General features: G+C 41.3%; 1 protein-coding gene across 6 annotated transcripts in view; it reads right to left on the bottom strand.

Annotated features, from left to right (window-relative positions):
* The window catches only part of ANKS1B (ankyrin repeat and sterile alpha motif domain containing 1B), an 84586-nt gene that overhangs the window by 5732 nt on the left and 55928 nt on the right, over positions 1-22926 (bottom strand). For 4 of the 6 annotated variants that reach the window (XM_072145465.1, XM_072145461.1, XM_072145460.1 and 1 more), the window contains 4 exons: positions 20584-20664; positions 19516-19587; positions 3436-3522; positions 804-941 (listed from right to left, as the gene is read on the bottom strand). In XM_072145465.1, the coding sequence (XP_072001566.1) occupies positions 804-941; positions 3436-3522; positions 19516-19587; positions 20584-20664 (378 nt within the window). The remainder of the gene's footprint in view (positions 1-803; positions 942-3435; positions 3523-19515; positions 19588-20583; positions 20665-22926) is intronic. The other 2 variants (XM_072145463.1, XM_072145464.1) reach the window with 1 other exon arrangement.

Below are 22926 nucleotides of genomic sequence, written 5' to 3'. Positions count from 1 at the left end.
TCCCCGCACTGTTTTATTATCTATATATGTAAATTTTGTTATGCGGCTCAGGTTACACGGTGCGGCTACTCCACGCCCCAGTAGCCTCTTTACCCCTCCTACCCACATCTTCGACACGCAGCTCCTCGTAGCTGCACGTCCTCATCCGACGAACCTGCGGGCCTGCTGTTTTGCACATAACAAAATTTACATATAGAGATAATAAAAGTTATCGAAACAGTGAGGGGACGTGAGGATTAGCCCTTAAAAGGGCTATCCTCACGTCCTATTGATCCACCTACCACCCGATCTACCTTTATAGTAGATTTATGGTGGTAGGTTCCCTTTAAAAGGAAATCTACAACCAGGATGGTAAACCAAGCACACGGACATGCAAGTGTATGTCCCCTCTGAAAGGATCTACCTTTATTTTAGCTCCGTATGCCTTTTTTTTACAAAAAAAGATCGGAGGGTCTTTATGCTCAATTAACAGTTATCGAGCCCAGAGCCCCTCAGGGTCATTTGCATAATTTATAAAGGCTTTTTTTTTTGTAAAAACAAGGACATAAGAGGCTAAAAGAAGAGCAGACCTGCCAGAGGGGGGGCACACCTGCATGTTAGTGTGCTTGGTTTACAATCCTTTAACCAGGTGGTAGATTTCCTTTAAGATAATGCAGTGGGATTCTACACAAATTACCTTAAACCCACCAAATATTGTTGAGTAACTTAGTATCATATACATATATATATATATATATATATATATATATATATATATATATCCATATATAAAACACCTGAATTATTAATACAACAGAACTAACCACATCAAAAGCTGTGAAAACATGACAATAATGGAGGTTAGATTTCAAGTCTTTTGTGATATATGCAAAGGTAGAGAGGTCTTCAGGATCCTGGGCAGCACACGATATATTGCGGATTTCATGCTCTGCGATGATCGTCTGGGGAAAATGAAGGAAAAAAACGTCATTGCCGAATTTATATTATTCCAAATCCTAATGTGAAATGACACATAGAACATATCCATACAAGATTATCATATTGTGTAGGGTTGTGACGTGTCCTTCGGGTGGCTTGACCACTCCTACTTCGTTGGGTGCTACAAACTCTCAACACTGTGGTTAACCATGTAGAATAAGTTTGATGGATGGCCTCCCTCCAAGGAAACATGTGAGTAATGGGTACAATTAGGTTACTCATACTCTTTATGGGCTGAGAGAGGTTTCCCTCTTCTCAGGTGGTCACCCAACCAAACCACAGCATGGTCTTTCAAGAACAAGAAGGCTTGGAACTGGGATCCAAAAGTAGGAGAATTGTGAGACTCTCAACACCTATGGAAGATTGGGCTATAGCTGGGCTAACTCCCTCAACCTCCCAATATACATGTTTACTTCAATGGGATGAAGTCGATGGGTTACCACCAGAACCTTATAGATCATTGAACAATCTCACAAAAACTTGCTTGTCCAGTTTAAGCTGTGTAACCAAAGAAGACATCAATGAAAGCAAGGGGGACCTTGGGGTACTTGGTTGAACTTATTGAGTAGAGAGAACATGGCAAAGAACCCCCTCTTATTTCAACTGAGGAAATAGTAATGATGAACTAACTCAAAATTCTGGGGGTCAAGTGGCCCATTTCGACAATGAGTGAACTACTTCTTCTCAAAGACAATAAAGGAAGTGACGTCCTCTCTTCAGAATTAGTGACGTTCCATGGTCTGGGGAGGTCAATTATTGGCTTATTTGGGGGCTTTGAACAGATGGAACTTTTGGCCAAGCACAAGGCTGAAAACCAGAAGAACCCGGATTGATGTGAGAAATTGGAACTGGAACACTGGTATTATCTTATTTTTTTGCTGCCCCTGTCCGGGGTCCCACAGGGTTTTCAAAATTTCTTCAAAATCCCTTACTGAAGTGCTTGACCAGGAACAGGAGAAAAAGCTGGATTTTCTTTTTCAAGAAACAATGGGGCACATTTACATTTAAGGGTCCAAACGGCGTATTTCCGTCGGGTTTCCCGACTATTTCCGTATTTGCATCGCAGTTAACAAGGGTTTTTAATTGCATGTGACCGGACTTTGGCGCAATTGCGCCGACTTTCATGCGACACAAATCAGGGGGCGTGGCCGTCGGACAACCCGACTAATTCGGGCTAAGTGCGGGATTTAAAATTCAAATTGTGTCGCAAGACAATGCACTCACATGCATCGGGAAGAAGGTGAACTCCGGCGGACCTGAACGGGGAAGCGGCACATGCAGGATCTCGGGCGCACGATCTTAGTGAATCGCGCCGGACTTCATCCTCATCAGACAACGCACTGCGGGCATCCTGACAGGACCGGGTAAGTAAATGTGCCCCAATGGTTCTATGGTTTGAGTCTGCTATTGTATGATCATGGACGAGTGTCGCACCCAGGAAAAGAAAAATTTGAGTTGTACAAAATAAAATCTGAAATATCTGATCATAATTCATCCTCTGCTACAGGCACAGGACTTGTGTTGTATCGTCTTGACGCTAGGCCTCGTTTTCTACGATCACGATAAATGTCATCAGGATGTTGGAATATTCCCCTGATTTTGTGTCCCGGGAGGGAATATTTCCGTGACTCACCGCCAGCTCTTGCAGGTTCTGGTGCGCTATGATGTGTATGAGAATTTGTATGCCGCCTGTGACCGGCTCCGTGTGACGCTCCCTCACCTTGAGTGGCTCATTGAAGCATTTACGCAATGACAAATGATCTCATATTCCCTGTGTGCGCGAGGCTCGGCTGCAGTGTTTTCAGATTTAATGAAACGTATCGGAGGATATTATCATAATGCATTTACCTCATAATGAATAATATTACTGGCGCAACACAGGCGGATTATACATTGCAGAGAGTATGGCCAATACTATTTCCACAATCCCTTAAAGGGTAAATAGGTGTCATATAGGACGTCCTCCATCCTCTCTATAAAGCCACAGCGAGGAGGGATAGTTAGTTATTCATTTCAGTGGTCAAAATGTAATACCACATTCCCCCTGTAGTGGTCACTGCAGTGGAAATGAGCAAGTCAAGAGTCTCAGCAGCTAGATCCGTAACGATCAGCTGATCAATGAGGTATCTTTCTTTTTAACACCAGACCCGATAGCAGCAACTATAGATAGAAGGCGACAGTTGTTATATCAGTCTCTGGTAGTACCTGCTTAGGCACATAATGAATGTACTGGTTCCCAGTGCATATTCATGTGCCGGACCCACTGACTTTAATTTATTATTTATGGTTCTGTTCTCCTCATGTGGGAAAGAGACAATTTATGGGCTCCCTAAGGGTCCCTCTGTGACCACACTCTCTGCACCCCTCAATTCATACCACTTGAGAAAGCCAAGCATTAAAACATCAAACGTATCAAACCATGAATACTTGCATCCCAAAAAGAAGGATTCTACGCACCTTATTAGCAGCGTCCATAAACTTCACTCCTTTGTAAGAAACGGACAGAATAATCGTCGGAACTTTCTTCATTTGTTCTGTGGATTTCTGAGAATAGAGAAAATTTTGGTAAAATTTTGTCTTACGATAACCCTTCGTCTCAGTTTTATTAGTGAAACATGAATACATAATCCCCACCCTACCCTAAAATATATATATATATATATATTACACACATTTACAGTGAATAATGGGTGGATTAGGTGGTCCTTATGGTGGACTGGTTAAGGATCATCCTTAATGAATCCTGGATCTGAAACCATAATGAGCCCCAAGTAGAGGACAATCTTTCCTGGAGGCTACTAGAGTCTTTTTTTTAAGGGATTGATTGAAAGTGAACCTAAAAATTATTCATTGGGTGAGACCAAACAAACCCAATCACCTGACAGTTCCAACAGTCCCAAACCTAAAAAAAATGAATCATTTTAAGTCTACTTTGCCAATAAAGTTCTGGCTGATATGAGTCAAGCTGCGGGGGATCATCACTTCAAATGCCCCTATATTTGGTTCTGTAGCAACTAGAAATATGGTGTTCGTGTTATATCAAAGATAAGAATCTCGTCTTTAAAATCCCATCAGGCTTGTGGTTCTGTGATTTACAGAACCAGAAATACAGGTAATTAAATACATAGTTGGAAATATGATTTGTATAGCTGCCTTTCTCTCTGGTTCTACAGATCACAGAACCACAATCCTGTGATCTGAAAGATTAGATTCTTATCTTTTAAATGACACCCAAAAAATTTTCTAGGTGCTATAGAACCAAAAATAGGAGCGTCTGAAGTGACATTCCAGCTGCAGCCTCTAAACTTGATTCATCTGAGGCAAAATGTGATTGTTCATTTTCAACTTTTATAGGTAAACAAGAGAGATTTCGCATAAAAAAGGGAACTCTAGAAAGGACATTTAATCACCTGAGGGGCTGGTAGTTTAATGGAGTAAAATCTGGAGACACGTTCCCTTTAAATCAGTATCAGTATGAGTATAAAAACATACGGTCACGAGCATCAGTCCCTACCCCGAGCTTCAGTGAATGTAATTTATACAGTGTCTAATATTCTGCAGGGATTGTGGTTGGAATATATTCGCTCTCCTTGGCACATCTCCCCGGAGGGACACAGTCTAATTTTTCTCGAATATACAGCCACATATTCTATTTTAATAAAAAGCCAATTAACTTACATGGATATTTTTGGAAAAGTGGGAGGAATAAGGGAATAATAATATAAAATACATTGTAACAACAGAGATACTATGACATATGGATAGGTACTGGAAAGCTTATTTGAAAGGTTTGTCTGAAGTTTATAAGTTACTAGCTGTAGCTCCCGGCATTGCCCGGGATATTAAATAATTGCTTATAGCTATAACAAAATAAAATGGGTTAACGAAAAATATTTTATATGCATCTCTCTCTTTTTCTGACTGTCTCTTTCTGACTCCTTCTGTCTGTCTATGACTGTCTTTGTATATGACTTTTTGTCGTTGGCGGTGTCTCTGACTGTCTCTCTGTACCTGTCTCTCTGTACCTGACTGTCTCTCTGACTATCTGTGTCTCTGACTTTCCCTCTGCCTCTGACTGTCTCTCTGACTATCTGTGTCTCTGACTCTCTGACTGTCTTTGTCTATGATTGTCTGTCTCCTTCTATTACTGTCTCTCTGTACCTATCTCTCCGTACCTGAATGTCTCTCTGACTCTCTGTACCTGACTGTCTCTTGCTGTCCCTGTGTCTGACTGTCTTAGTCTATGACATTCAGTGTTTCTGACTTTCTCTCTGTCTGTGACTGTCTCTGTACTTTCTCTCTGTACAGGCTCTGTGTCTGACTGTCTCTCTGTCTGACTGTCTATGACTGTCTTTGTCTCTTACTCTGTCTCTCTGTACTTTACTGTCTCTCTGTACCTGACTGTCTCTCTGTACCTGACTGTCTCTCACTGTCTCTCTCTGTACCTGACAGTCTCTCAGTACTTGACTGTGAAAATTTCAACTCAAAACCTAGTGTATGATGTTTCCTGAGTCACAGAAAGCGGCTGTGCAAAATTTGGTGATTGTACATGTGACGGTACAGATTCCTTTAGCCTACATACACCCATATATACATACATACACGCACACATACACTCAGCTTTATATATTAGATATGCTCAGCTTAAGTGAGAACAGGATCCCCGTTCTCCAGATCACTGGGGGTCACGTTCTCGTGATCAGTAAAGGCCCCAGCAGTAAGAGTGTTACCGATCAGAACTTATAAACTTAGGACAAACCCTTGAAACTTGAACTTTCACCAACTCCAAGACTTTGCATCCATTCTGATGTGATTCTAGGGTAGTTGGATGTAAAATTTTTTCTAGAGCTTTATAGTCAGATAGGCGGAGCTACAACCCAAGACCACCCACCTGACAGTAGATAGCTCTATTATCACAATGGGTACTGTAAGTATGCTAATTAAGCCATCTACTGGTCCTTGACAGGGGCAGACAGTGTAGTTCCGCCCATATGACAGTAGAGATTCAGAAATAATGATATTGATTACTCAGGAATGGAGAGGGCTATAGAGAAGATTCCAGAATCAGAGAAACAATGTCAATGCCTATTAATGTATGAAAAGACATGGGATTAGTCACGGTGGTGCAAGGTCCTCTTCAAGCCTGCAGGTTTATTTAAATGAGAAAAAGTTGTTGTCAGCAGGGACGCGCACCCCTGGGCCCCCACCACTTTACTCATAAGGGTGCCCCCCCCCCAACTATGTCCTAACACTGGTTGGGTGAACTGATTGCCAGCCAAGTCCAAAACAATCAGTGTTAGGTTTACCTCCTCACAGATCACTTAGCCCACCTTCCCCCCACCCAAACTCTCAGGGAAGCAGTGGTGCATGGGACTGGCCTGACAACTACGACTTGTAGTCAGTATTACTGTCACTGCCATGTCCCAGGAGCTAGGCTAACACCACTGCCACTGTGCCAGCCAGGCCTACAACTAGGCTTGAAATTAGGAGAAAGTTTATCATATTAATGATAATTTAGAATAATAATGTGTACCACTGTCTGGGCTACATTCAGAGTAAATTTTGTGTCCAGTGGCCTCCACCAACTTTAATTCGGCTCTGGTAGTAAGACTCCTGGAATATATCCATCTCCATCCATCAGGTCATACATATAGGATAGGTAAGTTAAATCATTGCCCGGTCCCACGGAAGAATGAAAGTTATGATAAAGTTTAACATGTATAGTTTAATAATCTGTAGATGTGTCTCATCTGTACCCTTTATATCATAACTATTGTTAACACATATTCCAGTTTTACATCCTTGCTTTCACCAACCAGTCACAGAGCGGAGGGAGATGAGCAGATTGTACATAGTGTACTATCTGCAGGTAGCATGTTATACAGCAGGATTTGCTGAACAGATTGTACATAGCTTCCTATCTAAAGACAGCATGTTATAGAGCAGGAGGAGCTGAGCAGATTGTACGTAGTGTCCTATCTGCAGATAGCATGGAGGAGCTGAGCAGATTATACATAGTGTCCTATCTGCAGGTAGCATGTTATACCATAGGTGGAACTGAGCAGATTGTACATAGTGTCCTATCTGCAGGCAGCATGTTATAGAGCAGGAGGAGCTGAGCAGATTGTACATAGTGTCCTATCTGCAGGCAGCATGTTATAGAGCAGAAGGAGCTGAGGAGATTGTACATAGTGTCCTATCTGCAGGCAGCATGTTATAGAGCAGAAGGAGCTGAGCAGATTGCACAGAGTGTCCTATCTGCAGGCAGCATGTTATAGAGCAGGAGGAGCCGAGCAGATTGCACATAGTGTTCTATCTGCAGGCAGCATGTTATAGAGCAGGAGGAGCTAAGCAGATTGTACTTAGTGTCCTATCTGCAGATAGCATGGAGGAGCTGAGCAGATTATACATAGGGGCAAATTTACTTACCCGGTCCATTCGCGATCCAGCGGCGCCTTCTCTGCGGTGGATTCGGGTCCGGCCAGGATTTACTAAGGTAGTTCCTCCGACGTCCACCAGGTGGCGCTGCGGCACTGAAGAGCATCGGAACGCACTCAAGTACACCGGCCTATTCCTAGTGAAGGTAAGTGCAAGTCTTGCGACACTTTTCTTTTTTTAAATGCGGCGGTTTTTCCGAATCCGTCGGGTTTTCGTTTGGCCACGCCCCACGATTTCTGTCGTGTGCACGCCGACACCGATGCGCCAAAATCTGATCGCGTGCGCCAAAATCCCGGGGGCAATTCGGGGGAAATTGGCGCAAATTGGAAATATTCGGGTAACACGTCGGGAAAACGCGAATCGGGCCCTTAGTAAATGACCCCCATAGTGTCCTATCTGTAGGTAGCATCTTATAGAGCAGGAGGATCTGAGCAGATTGCACATAGTGTCCTATCTGCAGGCAGCATGTGATAGAGCAGGAGGAGCTGAGAAGATTGCACATAGTGTCCTATCTGCAGGTAGCATGTTATAGAGCAGAGGGAGCTGAGCAGATTGTACATAGTGTCCTATCTGCAGATAGCATGGAGGAGCTGAGCAGATTGTACATAGTGTCCTATCTGCAGGCAGCATGTTATAGAGCAGGAGAAGCTGAGCAGATTGTACGTAGTGTCCTATCTGCAGACAGCATGGTATAGAGAAGGAGAAGCTGAGCAGATTGTATGTAGTGTCCTATCTGCAGGTAGCATGTTATAGAGCAGGAGAAGCTGAGCAGATTGTACATAGTGGCCTATCTGCAGGTAGCATGTTATAGAGCAGGAGGAGCTGAGCAGATTGCACATAGTGTCCTATCTGCAGGCAGCATGTTATAGAGCAGGAGGAGCTGAGCAGATTGCACATAGTGTCCTATCTGCAGGCAGCATGTTATAGATCAGAAGGAGCTGAGCAGAATTTACATAGTGTCTTATCTGCAGGCAGCATGTTATAGAGCAGCTGAGCAGATTATACTGTGACCAGGGCCAACAAAACGGCAATTGCCCAGGGCTTCCAGCCATTGGCCATTTAGGTGGGTGACTCTGGCAGCCACCCAAATCCCTCACCTGAAGTAGGGATCTCCATACATATATCAATAGCACCTATGTCAAGACACAGGTGCCATTGATACGCAGAGCAGTGCAGACAAGACCTATCTTTCTGCCCTGCTCTGTACAGTGTGGAGGTCCCAGGCGGCGTGTGATGATGTCATCACATACCGCCCACTTCCCTGCACATACAAGAGAAGAGAGAGAACATTGGTGTGGGAACAGACAGGTTCCACATTCAGATTGTATAGAATTATGGGGGGGGGGGGGGGGCTGTATATTGACTGTGGAAGTGGGGAACTGTATATAGACTGTGAGAGGCAGTGGGGCTGTATATAGACCATGGGGGTGATATATAGACTGTGGGTGGGCACTGCATAAAGACTATTGTGGCTGTGGACATATGATGCATTTAAAACACATCAGTAAACGCTAAGGTATTATATTAGTAGATACATGTTTTACATTGTTAATCCTTATTATGAATGTTAAAACACAAAGCACGTTGTTACCTATATAAATAACTCTGGTGATTTGTTTTGCAGTATGTGTTTGCACTTGCTTTCAAAACTCAATGTATTTATAATAATAATAATTAGGGGTTCCTGTATGTATGCAATGTTATCCAGGTGACATTATACTGTAAGTGACTGTGGTAATTTTTAGGGGCACAGTGTGGAAATGTGCTGGACGTAGCTAGAGACGTCTGGCTTCGAATTTAGCAGTGAGAAATCACGGCCGGGAGAAGTGTTAATGAAGTCCTCTTCCTGATACAGCAGATCATATCCTGTAAGGTACTAGATGCTACCAATGTCTGTGTCACCGACTGACTACTAGTGTGCGAGACCGCGTCAGTAAGTGTAGTGTTAGTCATATAGTAATATTGTCATCTTTTTCTGATCACGGTGTGGGCGCTTTTTAAAGATTTGTCTGTGAATTCAGTGGGATGAATATAGCAGGGGATCAGGGATGTAGGGGCTGTGTATGTATGTATCTATCTATCTATCTATCTATCTATCTATAATGCATCTAACATCTATCTATATACTGTATCTAGAAAAAAATAGCAGAACTCCAGTCTGGGTATCAGGTGAAATTAGCTGTGGATTTTATTCCAAGATGTAACCGGGGCATCTGCCGGGGCCCAGAGCTGCTGGGGGGCCCACATATGCCTGTACATAAGGAATCCATGGGGGTGGGGGGGTTACAATAACCATGAAGGGGGTGTATATAAAATAACCATGAAGGGGCTGTTTGGGATGATAAAAGGGAAGGGAAAATTTTAGGGAACAGGATTCTGTTTTTGTTTTAGCCGCCATGTGAGTTCACTGCAAAGGGGCCTACTGAGGCTCTGTCGTCCAGGTGCCTATTGAAACCTGGAGACGGCCCTGACTGTAACGTTTGGGCCGAGTATCTCTTTTCATGCTCTCACGCTATTTCGGGGGGTTCAATTTTAGTTTTGCCCAGGGCCCCACTTTGTCTAAAACCGGGCCCTGACCTATGGCTCTATCACATCCTGTCTGTGAAAAACACTGAAAAACACTCTTTTCCAGGTTCCCCTTTAAAAGGTAAAAAAAAGTATCTATCTCTATATATGGTTTTTACCACTAATCGTATAAAATCTTCTCATTCCCCCGTCACCCTCTCATCTCGACCGAAAAATTTCACAGCCATTGTTGAAAAATACTAAGAGCGAAAGAAAAGAAAAAAAAAAACGAATAAAAAAAATCCCCAAGCGTCTTCTGAGCGCACGGCTCCATCTTTAATGCACAAGGACTCATCAAGATCATTTGTCTGAATGAATCTTTTGAGAGGAATAACAGAACCCCCCCGGGGGGGTCCGTATTCCAGGATGTCACCTGCTCGAGCCTCCAGCGGGGTCTTGTGTCTATTCAATGCTCTGCCTTTAATAAACCCACCGGACGCCTTCCGTCAAAGGAGACCGCGATGAAAGTAACAGTGTGTACGGAGCTGTAATGAAAATCAATGCCTTTGAAGGGAGAGGGCCTGCGCTTCACCCCCCACATGGGAATTGTCAGGAGATACATCGATTTTTCTCTTTTTTATTTTTTTTCACCGTGGCGACCAATTGTCTCCGTTTCTCAAAGTCACCGGAGAACTGAGGCTTCTCTTCACTCCGCACTCTCCATATTACTGGCAGGTGGCCGTGTATCTATTATCCCTGGAATACAACATTGGGACGGACGGGGCTGCGCAGAATCGGAGGGCTTTTTCCTATAGCTACATCCCTTTAGGAACATCCCTTTAAACTTCCGTTTTTCACTTCCCGTCTTCCAAAAGCCATGTCTTTTTTACCATCTACATGTAAAGGCTTCTTATCTGTGGGGCAAATTGTACTTTCAAGACCCCATATTCGTATTTGCGTTTCCATTTTTCACTCCCCAGTATCAAAAATGTATTACTTTTTTGTTTTTCCATGTAAAGAGCTGTGTGGGGGCTTGTTTTTTCATGTGAGGGCTTTGTTTTTTCATGTGAGGGCTTTGTTTTTTCATGTGAGGGCTTGTTTTTTCATGTGAGGGCTTTGTTTTTTTCATGTGAGGGCTTGTTTTTTCATGTGAGGGCTTTGTTTTTTCATGTGAGGGCTTGTTTTTTCATGTGAGGGCTTTGTTTTTTTCATGTGAGGGCTTGTTTTTTCATGTGAGGGCTTGTTTTTTGCGTGCCAAATTGCACTTCGTAGTGACGGTACTTTAAATTCCGTCCCGTGTACTGGAAAGCGGGGAAAAGATTCCAAATGGATTGAAATTGGTGATAAAACGCATTTGCACCACTTCTTGCGGGCTTGGTTTTTAGGGCTCCCCAAATGACACATCTCCATTATTCTTTGGGTGGGTACGATCACAGGGATATTAACTTGATACAGGTTTTATTGTGTTGTAATGCATTTTCTTTTTTTCATTTTGGAAACTTTGGGTGTACGCATTTGTGCGAGGTGTCACTTTTTGCGGGATGACCTGATGTTTTCTTGGCTACATTTTTGGAGACTGTACAACCTTTCGATCACTTTTCTATTTTCACATTTTTTTATATGTTGCAAAATCGCAAAAAAAGTGTCGTTTTGCACTTTTGGGCGCTCTTTTAAGTTATGGGGTTCATTGTCGGGAATAACTGTTATTATATTTTGATTGCTCGGACATTTTGGGACGCGGCGATACCTAATGTGTTTATGATTTTTACTGTTTATTTACCCTAGGGTACTTTAACCCTAGATTGTCTGATGGATTCTACCATATACTGCCATACTACAGTATGGCAGTATAAGGGGATTTTACATGTGATCTATTACAATGAATAAGAACCTTGGTTCTTATAAAGCCCTGAGGCTGTCATGGCCTGTGGCAATCAAGGCGTTAACACCGGTGCAGCAATATGCAGCAAATACCCACCTTGCATGAAGAGGCCTCAGCCCGTGAACCCTCTCCATGCACTCACAGCTGGTAGGTTATCTACACCAGTAACATTAGATGGGGCCAGAAGGCAATTCTGTGACTTAGACAGGACAGGGTGTTACCAAAGCCCCTCTGTGCTGCAGATTCACAGGCTGTTACACTGTTTGGTTGTTGGATTTTGTATTTTCTGTGCAGGTTTTATGCAAATTTTTGCTCTATACTTTGCAATTCTTACACTTTTTTTGTTCACCAGTGATTAATTTTAGAAATATTCTTCATGGGAGTCCCATTTATAAAAACTTGGTTGCAGTTTTTGTTCAACTTTTTATTCGGCCTTAGACTTAAACAAAAGTTCAGGGGTGGAATAAGACTGCCATGGGCCCTCGGATGTACGAATATTATGGCCCCTACAAGTCTGAAACTCACCTCCTACATATGGTACTAGCATCAGCTTCTTGGGGAATGGAGGATGTGTCCCTCCTGGCTGCTTTCAATCTTTGGTTTCAGGACTATTGGAGGACCTTCAAAGGTCCTGATATGGCTCTTGTGTACATGTGTATTGAGAGCTGTTCAAGGATTTCATGGGTGAAGGTCCTTCTCAATATAAAATATGGTGGGTGCTTTAGGTGGCCATGGGCCCCCAAAAAAGACTAGGGTCCCAGACTACCACCCAAACCACCAACTACTAATGGGGGTTGTTTTTGGTTCAGTTCACACTATAATATTTTCTAGCAGAGTATAATGGTTTGGCCTCTCTGTTCATACATGACCTTTGATATTTTGCTTTCGCACCTAATTTTTAAGAAAACAGCAGAAAAAGGTGCGAAACCTGACACCGCTGTCAATCCGTCAAAATAGAAACCAGGTCATTTGTTTCCTCTGAAAATATTTTCGGCACTTTTTCCACCACAAATTATTGCTAAGCAACCGGAGGCTGCAATGTTTTTACATTTATTTATTTTTGGAAGGGGGGACGGTGCGCCAATCGCCCATCAATCACGGATAGAGACAGACATCTTCGATGTATGAGGAGGTAGAGCTTTTGTGAACTTATAGCTAAATACCCTGGCAAATCTATATCGGCTCACTGGACCCACCGGCACCAACAAGGGCACTTCAGCTAGTACCATATGTAGGAGGTGACTTCTAGACTTGTAGGGACTATAATAGTCATACAGCCCAGGGCCCATAGCAGTCTTATTCTGACCCTGAACTTTTGTTTAAGTCTAAGGCCGAATAAAAAGTTGCACAAAAACTGCAACCAAGTTTTTATAACTGGGACTTCCATGTAGAACATTTCTAAAATTAATCACTGGTGTACAAAAAAGAAATGCAAAGTATAGAGCAAAAATGTGCAGAAAATACAAAATCCAAAAACCAAACAGTGTAACAGCCTGTGAATCTGCAGCACAGAGGGGCTTTGGTAACACCCTGTCCTGTCTAAGTCACGGAATTGCCTCCTGGCTCCATATAATGGGGAGGCGTGCATAATTAGCAGAAGAAGGAGCCAGAAGGGGTTTGTTTGACTTAGAAAGGACCCCCTGAGGCTCATTTGCATATTTTTTAACATGTGCCAACTTTGATGCAAGAGGAGATAGAGCTGTCCTGAACTTATAGCTAAATACCCTGGCAAATCTATATCGGCTCACTGCACCCACTGGCACAGGCACAAGCAAGGGCACTTCAACCTCCATGCACACTCCTTCCAGCTGTACATAACAGTGTTTCAATATTGTTGCAACTCGTCAGTACAGTGTAGGAAACTGGTTTAGCTGAATTAGAGGCTTTTGACTAGGGTCGGGATGTAAGAGCTCTCCTTTGCAAATAAAGGCGTCCTTGTAGGTGTGTGGAGACTTACAGCCACTAGAGGATTCTGGGAAATAACAAAATACATTTTCTACCAGCTTCCTACACTGTACTGAAGAGTTGCAGCCACATCGAAACAGTGCTGTCTACAGTTAGGAATCTGTCCCTTCTGGAATAGATATACTGGTTTGGCTTTAATCCCACATCATGTCATTAGACTTCCTGAAGGTCATGCTTGATGTTAAGGGAGCTGCCTTACAAGGTATCTAAAGAGGCAATTTTTTCCTTAACCAATCGTGGAAAACTTATTTGCATTGCAAATCCCCTAGTGGAGCATCAATGGCTACAAGTCTCTTTCTATTCCGCTCCCTTTTGATACTTGGTCATTATAGGACCACCTTTATGATACTTAGCTACTATAGGACCACCTCTTAGATACTTGGTTATCATGGACCTTCTTTCTGATAGTTGGCTGCTTGATACTAATTGATACTCGGTTATTATAAGACTTATTTTTTGATACTTATTGTGGAGTCTCCTTTTTAACTTATGATCATGAAAGGACCTCCTTTTTAAATTCTGTTGTTATATGACCACTTTTTTGATCCTCGGCTATTGTGGAACCTCCTTTAAATACTCGGTTTTTATAGGTCCCCCACCTTGATACCCGTTTTTTAATGCACCTCCTCTTTGAAAAATAGCTATTACAGGACCAACTTTTTGTTAGTTAACATAGGATCTCCTCTTTGACACCCAGTTATTATAGGACCTCCTCTTTGACACCCAGTTATTATAGGACCTCTTCTTTGACACCCAGTTATTATAGGACCTCCTTTTTGAAACCCAGTTATTATAGGACCTCCTCTTTGACACCCAGTTATTGTAGGACCTCCTCTTTGACACCCAGTTATTGTAGGACCTCCTTTTTGAAACCCAGTTATTATAGGACCTCCTCTTTGACACCCAGTTATTGTAGGACCTCCTTTTTGAAACCCAGTTATTATAGGACCTCCTCTTTGACACCCAGTTATTATAGGACCTCCTCTTTGACACCCAGTTATTATAGGACCTCCTTTTTGAAACCCAGTTATTATAGGACTTCCTCTTTGTCACCCAGTTATTATAGGACCTCCTCTTTGACACCCAGTTATTATAGGACCTCCTTTTTGAAACCCAGTTATTATAGGACCTCCTCTTTGTCACCCAGTTATTATAGGACCTCCTCTTTGACACCCAGTTATTATAGGACCTCCTTTTTGAAACCCAGTTATTATAGGACTTCCTCTTTGACACACAGTTATTATAGGACTTCCTCTTTGACACACAGTTATTATAGGACCTCCTCTTTGACACCCAGTTATTATAGGACCTCCTCTTTGACACCCAGTTATTATAGGACCTCCTTTTTGAAACCCGGTTATTATAGGACCTGCTCTTTGACACCCAGTTATTATAGGACTTCCTCTTTGACACCCAGTTATTATAGAACCTCCTCTTTGACACCCAGTTATTGTAGGACCTCCTTTTTGAAACCCAGTTATTATAGGACCTCCTCTTTGACACCCAGTTATTAAAGGACCTCCTTTTTGAAACCCAGTTATTATAGGACCTCCTCTTTGTCACCCAGTTATTATAGGACCTCCTCTTTGAAACCCAGTTATTATAGGACTTCCTCTTTGACACACAGTTATTATAGGACTTCCTCTTTGACACACAGTTATTATAGGACCTCCTCTTTGACACCCAGTTATTATAGGACCTCCTCTTTGACACCCAGTTATTATAGGACCTCCTTTTTGAAACCCGGTTATTATAGGACCTGCTCTTTGACACCCAGTTATTATAGGACTTCCTCTTTGACACCCAGTTATTATAGAACCTCCTCTTTGACACCCAGTTATTATAGGACTTCCTCTTTGACACCCAGTTATTATAGGACCTCCTCTTTGACACCCAGTTATTGTAGGACCTCCTTTTTGAAACCCAGTTATTATAGGACCTCCTCTTTGTCACCCAGTTATTATAGGACCTCCTCTTTGACACCCAGTTGTTATAGGACCTCCTTTTTGAAACCCGGTTATTATAGGACCTGCTCTTTGACACCCAGTTATTCTAGGACTTCCTCTTTGTCACCCAGTTATTATAGGACCTCCTCTTTGACACCCAGTTATTATAGGACCTCCTTTTTGAAACCCAGTTATTATAGGACCTCCTCTTTGTCACCCAGTTATTATAGGACCTCCTCTTTGACACCCAGTTATTATAGGACCTCCTTTTTGAAACCCAGTTATTATAGGACCTCCTCTTTGACACCCAGTTATTATAGAACTTCCTCTTTGACACCCAGTTATTATAGGACCTCCTCTTTGACACCCAGTTAATATTGGACCTCCTCTTTGGCTCTGCGCCCTTATAGGTCCTACGCTTTAAAACTTTATAGCTTTATAGGACATCCTTTTTGAAATTCGCTTCTAATAAGACCACCTCTGGTTATAAAAGCCTATCCATGGAGACGTTTTGTGAAGGAGTTAGTGGTATTTAGTCATAGTAGTTAGGTTTTCATTCATCTTTACATGAAACCATGGCTAAACCACAGCTACTGAGTGACCTACGTCACCCCCATCACAAATTTGTTTGTAATACAGGCGCCTAGCGGTCGAAGAGCCTGAGGCCAGATCTAACCCAATTACATTAAGTATTCTGAAACAGATTAATGAAAAACGGACTGAGTTGTAGGATACCGATACACGGTGGAGCTTTCTATACATTTCCTTATATTCATCCTTACTGCAAAGAAAATCAACTATTTCCCCGGCAACAAAATTCCGGCAATATGAAGCAAAATATCAACTGATTTCAGCAGTCAAGGAAAATAAGTGCCTCCCCGCAGGTTTATTTTGCATGTGCTTTGTAACGATAATTGTGTTAGTTCGGTTCCCTTAAAAGGCAAAAAAAACAAAAGAGAACATAAAGCATAGTTTTGTGGCACATCCTACAACACACCATTCCTACTGCAGAGTAGATGCACATGGGGTCAGGGTATACACAATAACAACTTTATTTAGATTTTTGCAACAAAACGGGCACAGTCGTCAGTATTTCTTTAACTTTTTACCCCACTCAAAGTGGGAGGGGCTTAGGAAGATTTGCATTTCAAACTCGGTTACAATATGGCCGCTTCCTGCATACTCCATTATTACTGTATAGGATTTCCTCTATGACCTTGTTTTTGGTAATTGTTTAACATAGGACTGCCTCTTTGGAAGTCGCTTATTATAGGACTGCCTTTCTGATTCTTAAAGAGGTATTCTCATCAGGGCATTCACAATTAATTTAATTTAATTAATCGGCCACATATATACTTTCTTCAAGTGAATGTGATTAAAAAATATGTACATGAGTGACGATAATTTCCCATAAATGTAGCCAAGTTGTCCGTTAGAAACAAGATAATTGTTGTTGGATACAACCATCACCACACTATTTCAACTCACTATTGAGGTGCCCAACCACCTGGATTCAGTGTTTATTACCACAGGTCGGTTGTGGGACATACATTCACTTCCATCAATTTCATATGCAAAAACTATTAGTTTCTTTGTGCATTCCTTCGAGCAAAGGTGGTCGTATCCAAGGACAGCTGTCCTTCATTTCTAAGGGATCATATGACTACTTTTATGGGAAATTATCATCACACAGGTAAATTTTTTAAATAAAATCCAGTTGGAGAAATATATGTATATGGAACATGAATTAAATAAATGTGATTGGCAAGATGAGAATCCCTCTTTTATTTATAGGACCGACTTACTGGTACTCAGTTATTATTGGACTGCTTTCTTATTCTTGAATATGATAGGACCTCTTCAATGATCCTTGATTAATAAAGGACCTCCTCTTTGATTCTCAGTTATAATAGGACTTCCTCCTCCATCCTTGGTTATAACATTTGGTCATTACATTGCCACCTCTTAGACACCTAGAGTAGTAGATATTCCAGAGTAGTTTCTTTTAGTAGATTCTCAGTTCTTAAAGGACTCCCTTTATCATATGCCCCCTTACATTGATTATGTAAATATTACAATTTCCTATGTGATTCAATCACTGTGATTGCTCATGGTCTGACCCCTAGGTCCTTCTTTGGGCGGAGCATACAAACCATGGACATAGACATAGGATAGTAATAAAGTCATTCCAATAGTTGTGGACTAAACAGACGCCCAAACATACCGATTTAACCCTGCAAGTACCCCCACCCCAGTAATTGTATATTCATCACCTATCCTGTGTACGGCACCCATAAAGATCTATGGCAATGACAATGTAACCATGTTTGACTCCATTTTCTGTAACCATTTATCACCAATAGCAAGAATCTGGCGAGTTGTACATGTACCATACTAAGTGTTCCTCACAGCATCTAGGCTATACAGTACAGTATAGGAATGGGCGACAGATCTGTGATATATACAGCTTTAGGGAATCTAAGCATTAAATTTAGAAAAAGGCTTTAAACAACAAGCAGTAGAGGCGAGCTGCAGGCACTACTTGAATGCTGTATTTGCATAATTACTCTTGACATGTTCTCTAGGACATGAAAAACACATCTACCCACATGTTCGAGCTTAACATGTAGTCAATGAACTTCCCTTTTAAGCCCAACCAAAATTATAGTTATACAAACTGGAAGGTCAAATTAATCAAAAATACATTTCCAAAAATTAAAAAATGCAAAACACAAAATTCGACAAAATATAAACCCACATCAATAGGATTCCAGGGTTCCTGGGAACAGAGTAATGGGTGACCATAGAAAGAAAGTGTATAAATCCTTGGTTATTATAGTACCATCTCTCTGAACCTTGGTTATTATAAGACCGCCTCTCTGATCCTCGGTTATTATAGGACCGCCTCTCTGATCCTCGGTTATTATAGGACCGCCTCTCTGATCCTCGGTTATTATAGGACCGCCTCTCTGATCCTCGGTTATTATAGGACCGCCTCTCTGATCCTCGGTTATTATAGGACCGCCTCTCTGATCCTCGGTTATTATAGGACCGCCTCTCTGATCCTCGGTTACTATAGGACCACCTCTCTGATCCTTGGTTTTTGTATAGGACCGCCTCTTTGATTCTAGATTATGATCTCTGATCATCTCTGATCATTGACTTTCCAGTTTGTATAAAATTTTGGTGACCATAGAAAGAAAGTATACTCATCCTCCTACCAATACCCGGTATCACTATGGTGGCCATCCTGTTTCCAAATCTTACGACTTGGCAAAAGAGTCATGGGTGACAAGACAGAACTTCTTCTTACGTAACAAGAGTCGCGTAGTCTGGGGGGTCCTTCTTCCGGCTCAGATTCCCGGGATCACAGTGGAGGCCTTTTTGTTTGCAAGCCTTACAGCTTAATAAAAGAGTTTGGGGTGACCGGATGGCATTTCTTCTTCCATCACAAGAGTCTCATGGTGTGAGGGGTCCTTCTTCCTGGATGAAGCATTACGACAGTCTTGAAGTTTTTGGCACTGATGGCCTTGGCCAATTGGTGGCCTCCTTAGACCACAAGATATTACTTGTGACTCAACAGGAAGTGACATCCTGTAACCTGTGACACTTCCACCAAGCCACCAGGGCCAACAGTAAGGATGGCACAACAGTAGAATAGGGAATCGGAGCAAGATAAGTACACTAACTCTTTTTTGGTCAACTGAGCCCCATGAGAGTTTTTAAGGATTCCTAGAAAACCACTTTAATAATTTGAGATTGTGAACATGACCCACATACAAGTTGTATATTGTAACCTACCCTCATTTTCGAGCAGGCATCTTGTGTTGACTCTGTTCCTCTCAACTCCTTTATCAGCATTGATCCTAAATACTAAAAAAGACATAAATTTAGATGGCTGATGAAAACACACAACAGAACACATAATGGAGTTGTCCGTGTAAGACAGAGGGCTAGCACGTCAATATATCTTGAAATCAAATATGGTGAATGGAATGACGCAATCACTGGAGAAAATCCAACAACAATAACACTAAAAAAATAAAAAAATGTTTAAATACAACATCTCACGTCACATTGTAGTTACAAAAATATCCATCAACCCTGCCAGTCAGCAAGTCAACTCCAAAGCAAGACCAAATTTATTGATAGTTTCCTTGCTCCGTTAGAAATGATCATGCAGGGGAAAGATATATAAGGAGGGGAGATTTATCAACTAAAAAAGACAAAAAGAACAAAACTAGTACAAGCAAAAACAACAGTGTCCTCCGTGATGACCAATCAGATTTCAGCTGTCATTGTTCACTGTAGGTGAAATCAAAGGAGCTACCTGATTGGTCACAATGGAAAACTTTCCATTTTTTTAATTTGCACTAGTTTTTATAAATCTCCCCCACTGTGTAGTCTACAGAACTGACATACGGATATGTCATGAGTGAAGAGAAAAGACCAGTCACTACTCAACTTATGTTATCACCTAGAACTAGTGATTGTGGCAAATTACCCTAATATATAAACTAGGTACAATTTATGTTACTGTATAGAATTCATTGCCACAATACATTTTACATATGTAAACCCCATTTGTGTAACATACAATACTAAATAACAGCAAAAGGACTGAAAAATTTTAAAATTATATGGTACAGCGATGGGGTCTGCATGGATCCCTTCTTTCTGATTAATCTAATAATTATTGAGGAAACTATGTTGATATGATGACGGATAACACACAGTAAAATGATGCCCATCAGTTGACAAAACTGCTGTACCCGAGGTCAATCTTAATAAGACATCTTCAGATTTTTATTTTTTTTTCTGTTTTACCTAACACGTAACAAAGTGAAGTAATATAAGTGCACTATATACCTTTATCATCTCAGACCAGGAACACTGGGGGTGAGCAACGGGTTTTAATATGGGTCCATACTTTCCCCCAAATGGCATGCTCTAAACAAAGAAAAACATACTAGACATTTTCTGAAACTAGACAAACAAAGGAATCCTTTTTTTTTTTTTTTTGATGGATCAAACAAAATTTGTGTAGAAATATAGCAATTACCCTAAAGAAAAGGCCTTAAAGCATCTTGCCCCTTTCCATGATTAACATGCATTTCCAATGGTGTACAGTTACTGTTTCATGCTGTGTGACATGGCCATTTCAATGGCCGAAAAAATTTGAAATTACAAAATGGCCGACATTCAACTGAGATTTTTTTGATTTTTACTCATAGTTTAATTTTTAGCTCTGTGTGGTTATCTTTAACATCGAAGGCCATGGAGGGGCAGTGCTTTAAAGGTTAACATTTTTTTAAACGCAAGTAAAAAATAAACAAAGGAGATATTATTTTTATTTCTCTGGATCTGAATTTTAGTTTTTACTTCATTTTTTATTTACATAATAAAGTTGATATTTATTACTGATCCGAACACCCAATGTCGTCAATGACGGTGCTTCAATTTTCCAGAGAAATAATTTGGTGGTTAGGTTGACCCATCACAGCCGAAAATCCAAGTGGTGAAAGGAGTCAAGACAAGAACTTCACCCCGTTTTTTTATTTTTTTTCAAAAATATTCACGCCTTTTCTTAACCCACATGGGTTTTGTGTGTCTAGGTGAAAATGGTGATCTTCAGTGCATAATATAAATGTGACGTGAATAAAATGATTTTCACATTGAAGTCACATTCCTTTTTGTCATTGCCGGTGCCCGAATCATTAAAATTATGGAGGGGAAATTTAAATACTGTTAAAGGGAACCTGTCATCATAAATTGACCTAATAAACCACTAGCAGTATGTTGTTAAGCAGCTGAGGAGCTTCTAGATCATGTTTCTTTCATGACCTAGTGTGGTGGCATCATCCAGAAAATCAGCTTTGAAGTGAGATGTTACTTGGTTTTATGAAGTCAAAGAGGCGGAGTTTAACATTGAAGTCAAGCTCTCCTAGCCTTAGAATGCCCCCTTCACTGTAATTGATGGTCCTGCATTTAAGGACATAATTGATCAGATCTCCTGAAGTCTGGCGCATGATGTCAATCACATAGGCGGAGGTGTTCAGTGGCAGGGAGAGCTTGACTTCAGTGTTAAGCTCTCCTCCTCCCTGACTTTATACAACCAATTTACATCTCTTAAATCATTAGTTAGTTCATTTTCTGGATGATGCCAAAAAGCTGGGCCATGAAAGAAACATGATCTAGAAACTATTCAGCTGCTTTCAGATGCGTGACAACACAATAGTAGTAGTGGCCTATTTCTGCTGACAGGTTCCCTTTAAAGGGAATATGAGTCAATTTTATAAAAGGAAAAAGAAAGTTACAGAATTTCTCGAAAATTTGTCCCATTGTACTAGGCTTTCGAGTTTACTAGTGGTTAATATTTGGAAATGACGTAAAGCAATGTGGTCATCAATCATTATGGGAGTTTTTATGAAGACTGAGAACATAACCCATAGCAGTCAATGGATTTATGGCTGAAATCTATGGATTACAGCTTTTACCGTCCTTGAGCATCAGTATTCATAAAAGCCCATGCCGTGTTAATGAATACCCAGTAGCTTGTGCTCCATTCCAAGAGTATAAATTATGCAAAGGTTCTCAGTTCAAGCAGGGATGCATTGGCACTGTTGGTGCCTTCCCAGAATGAACCCAATGAGAATGACCCTTGAGGGTGAAGATCTGAAGGAGGTAATATGCATAACAGGGGATAGGAACAAGGAATCTGTAGGATCAAAGGAACTTAAGGATCACAAACAGAAGAGGAAAGTGAGGTTGGGTAACCAGAGTCCTGGACAGGAGACGTCTAAAGATAAAGTGCCTGAAATCTTATATACTAAGTCACCTGAGACAAAATACTTTGGGCAACATAAGATAAAGAGAAAAAATAATCATATATTTTTAATATACAACATTTGATAGGAAATACAATTAAACCTTCTCCTCTTGAGTTCTAACAATAAAAAGGCCATTCTGCTACACAGTAAATCAGAGGATTTGGGTTACATGCAAACACCACTAGAGGGAGCTTAGGAGCATTCTGCATACTGTTTGTTCACAGAACTCTAACATAAAATAGTCTGCAGTAAGCTCATAAGCTCCCTCCAGTGGTGGCAGCAGGATACATAATTGTACACTTCAAGCATTTTGAAACCTGTATAAGACAAAGAAACGTAAGAGTTCTATATTGGAAAATTAATCAGTACACACTATTTTAAA

The sequence above is a fragment of the Engystomops pustulosus genome, chromosome 4 (assembly GCF_040894005.1).
Source record: "Engystomops pustulosus chromosome 4, aEngPut4.maternal, whole genome shotgun sequence".
In the NCBI taxonomy this organism is placed as follows: Eukaryota; Metazoa; Chordata; class Amphibia; order Anura; family Leptodactylidae; genus Engystomops; species Engystomops pustulosus.
This window is presented reverse-complemented; position numbering and strand designations above follow the sequence as displayed.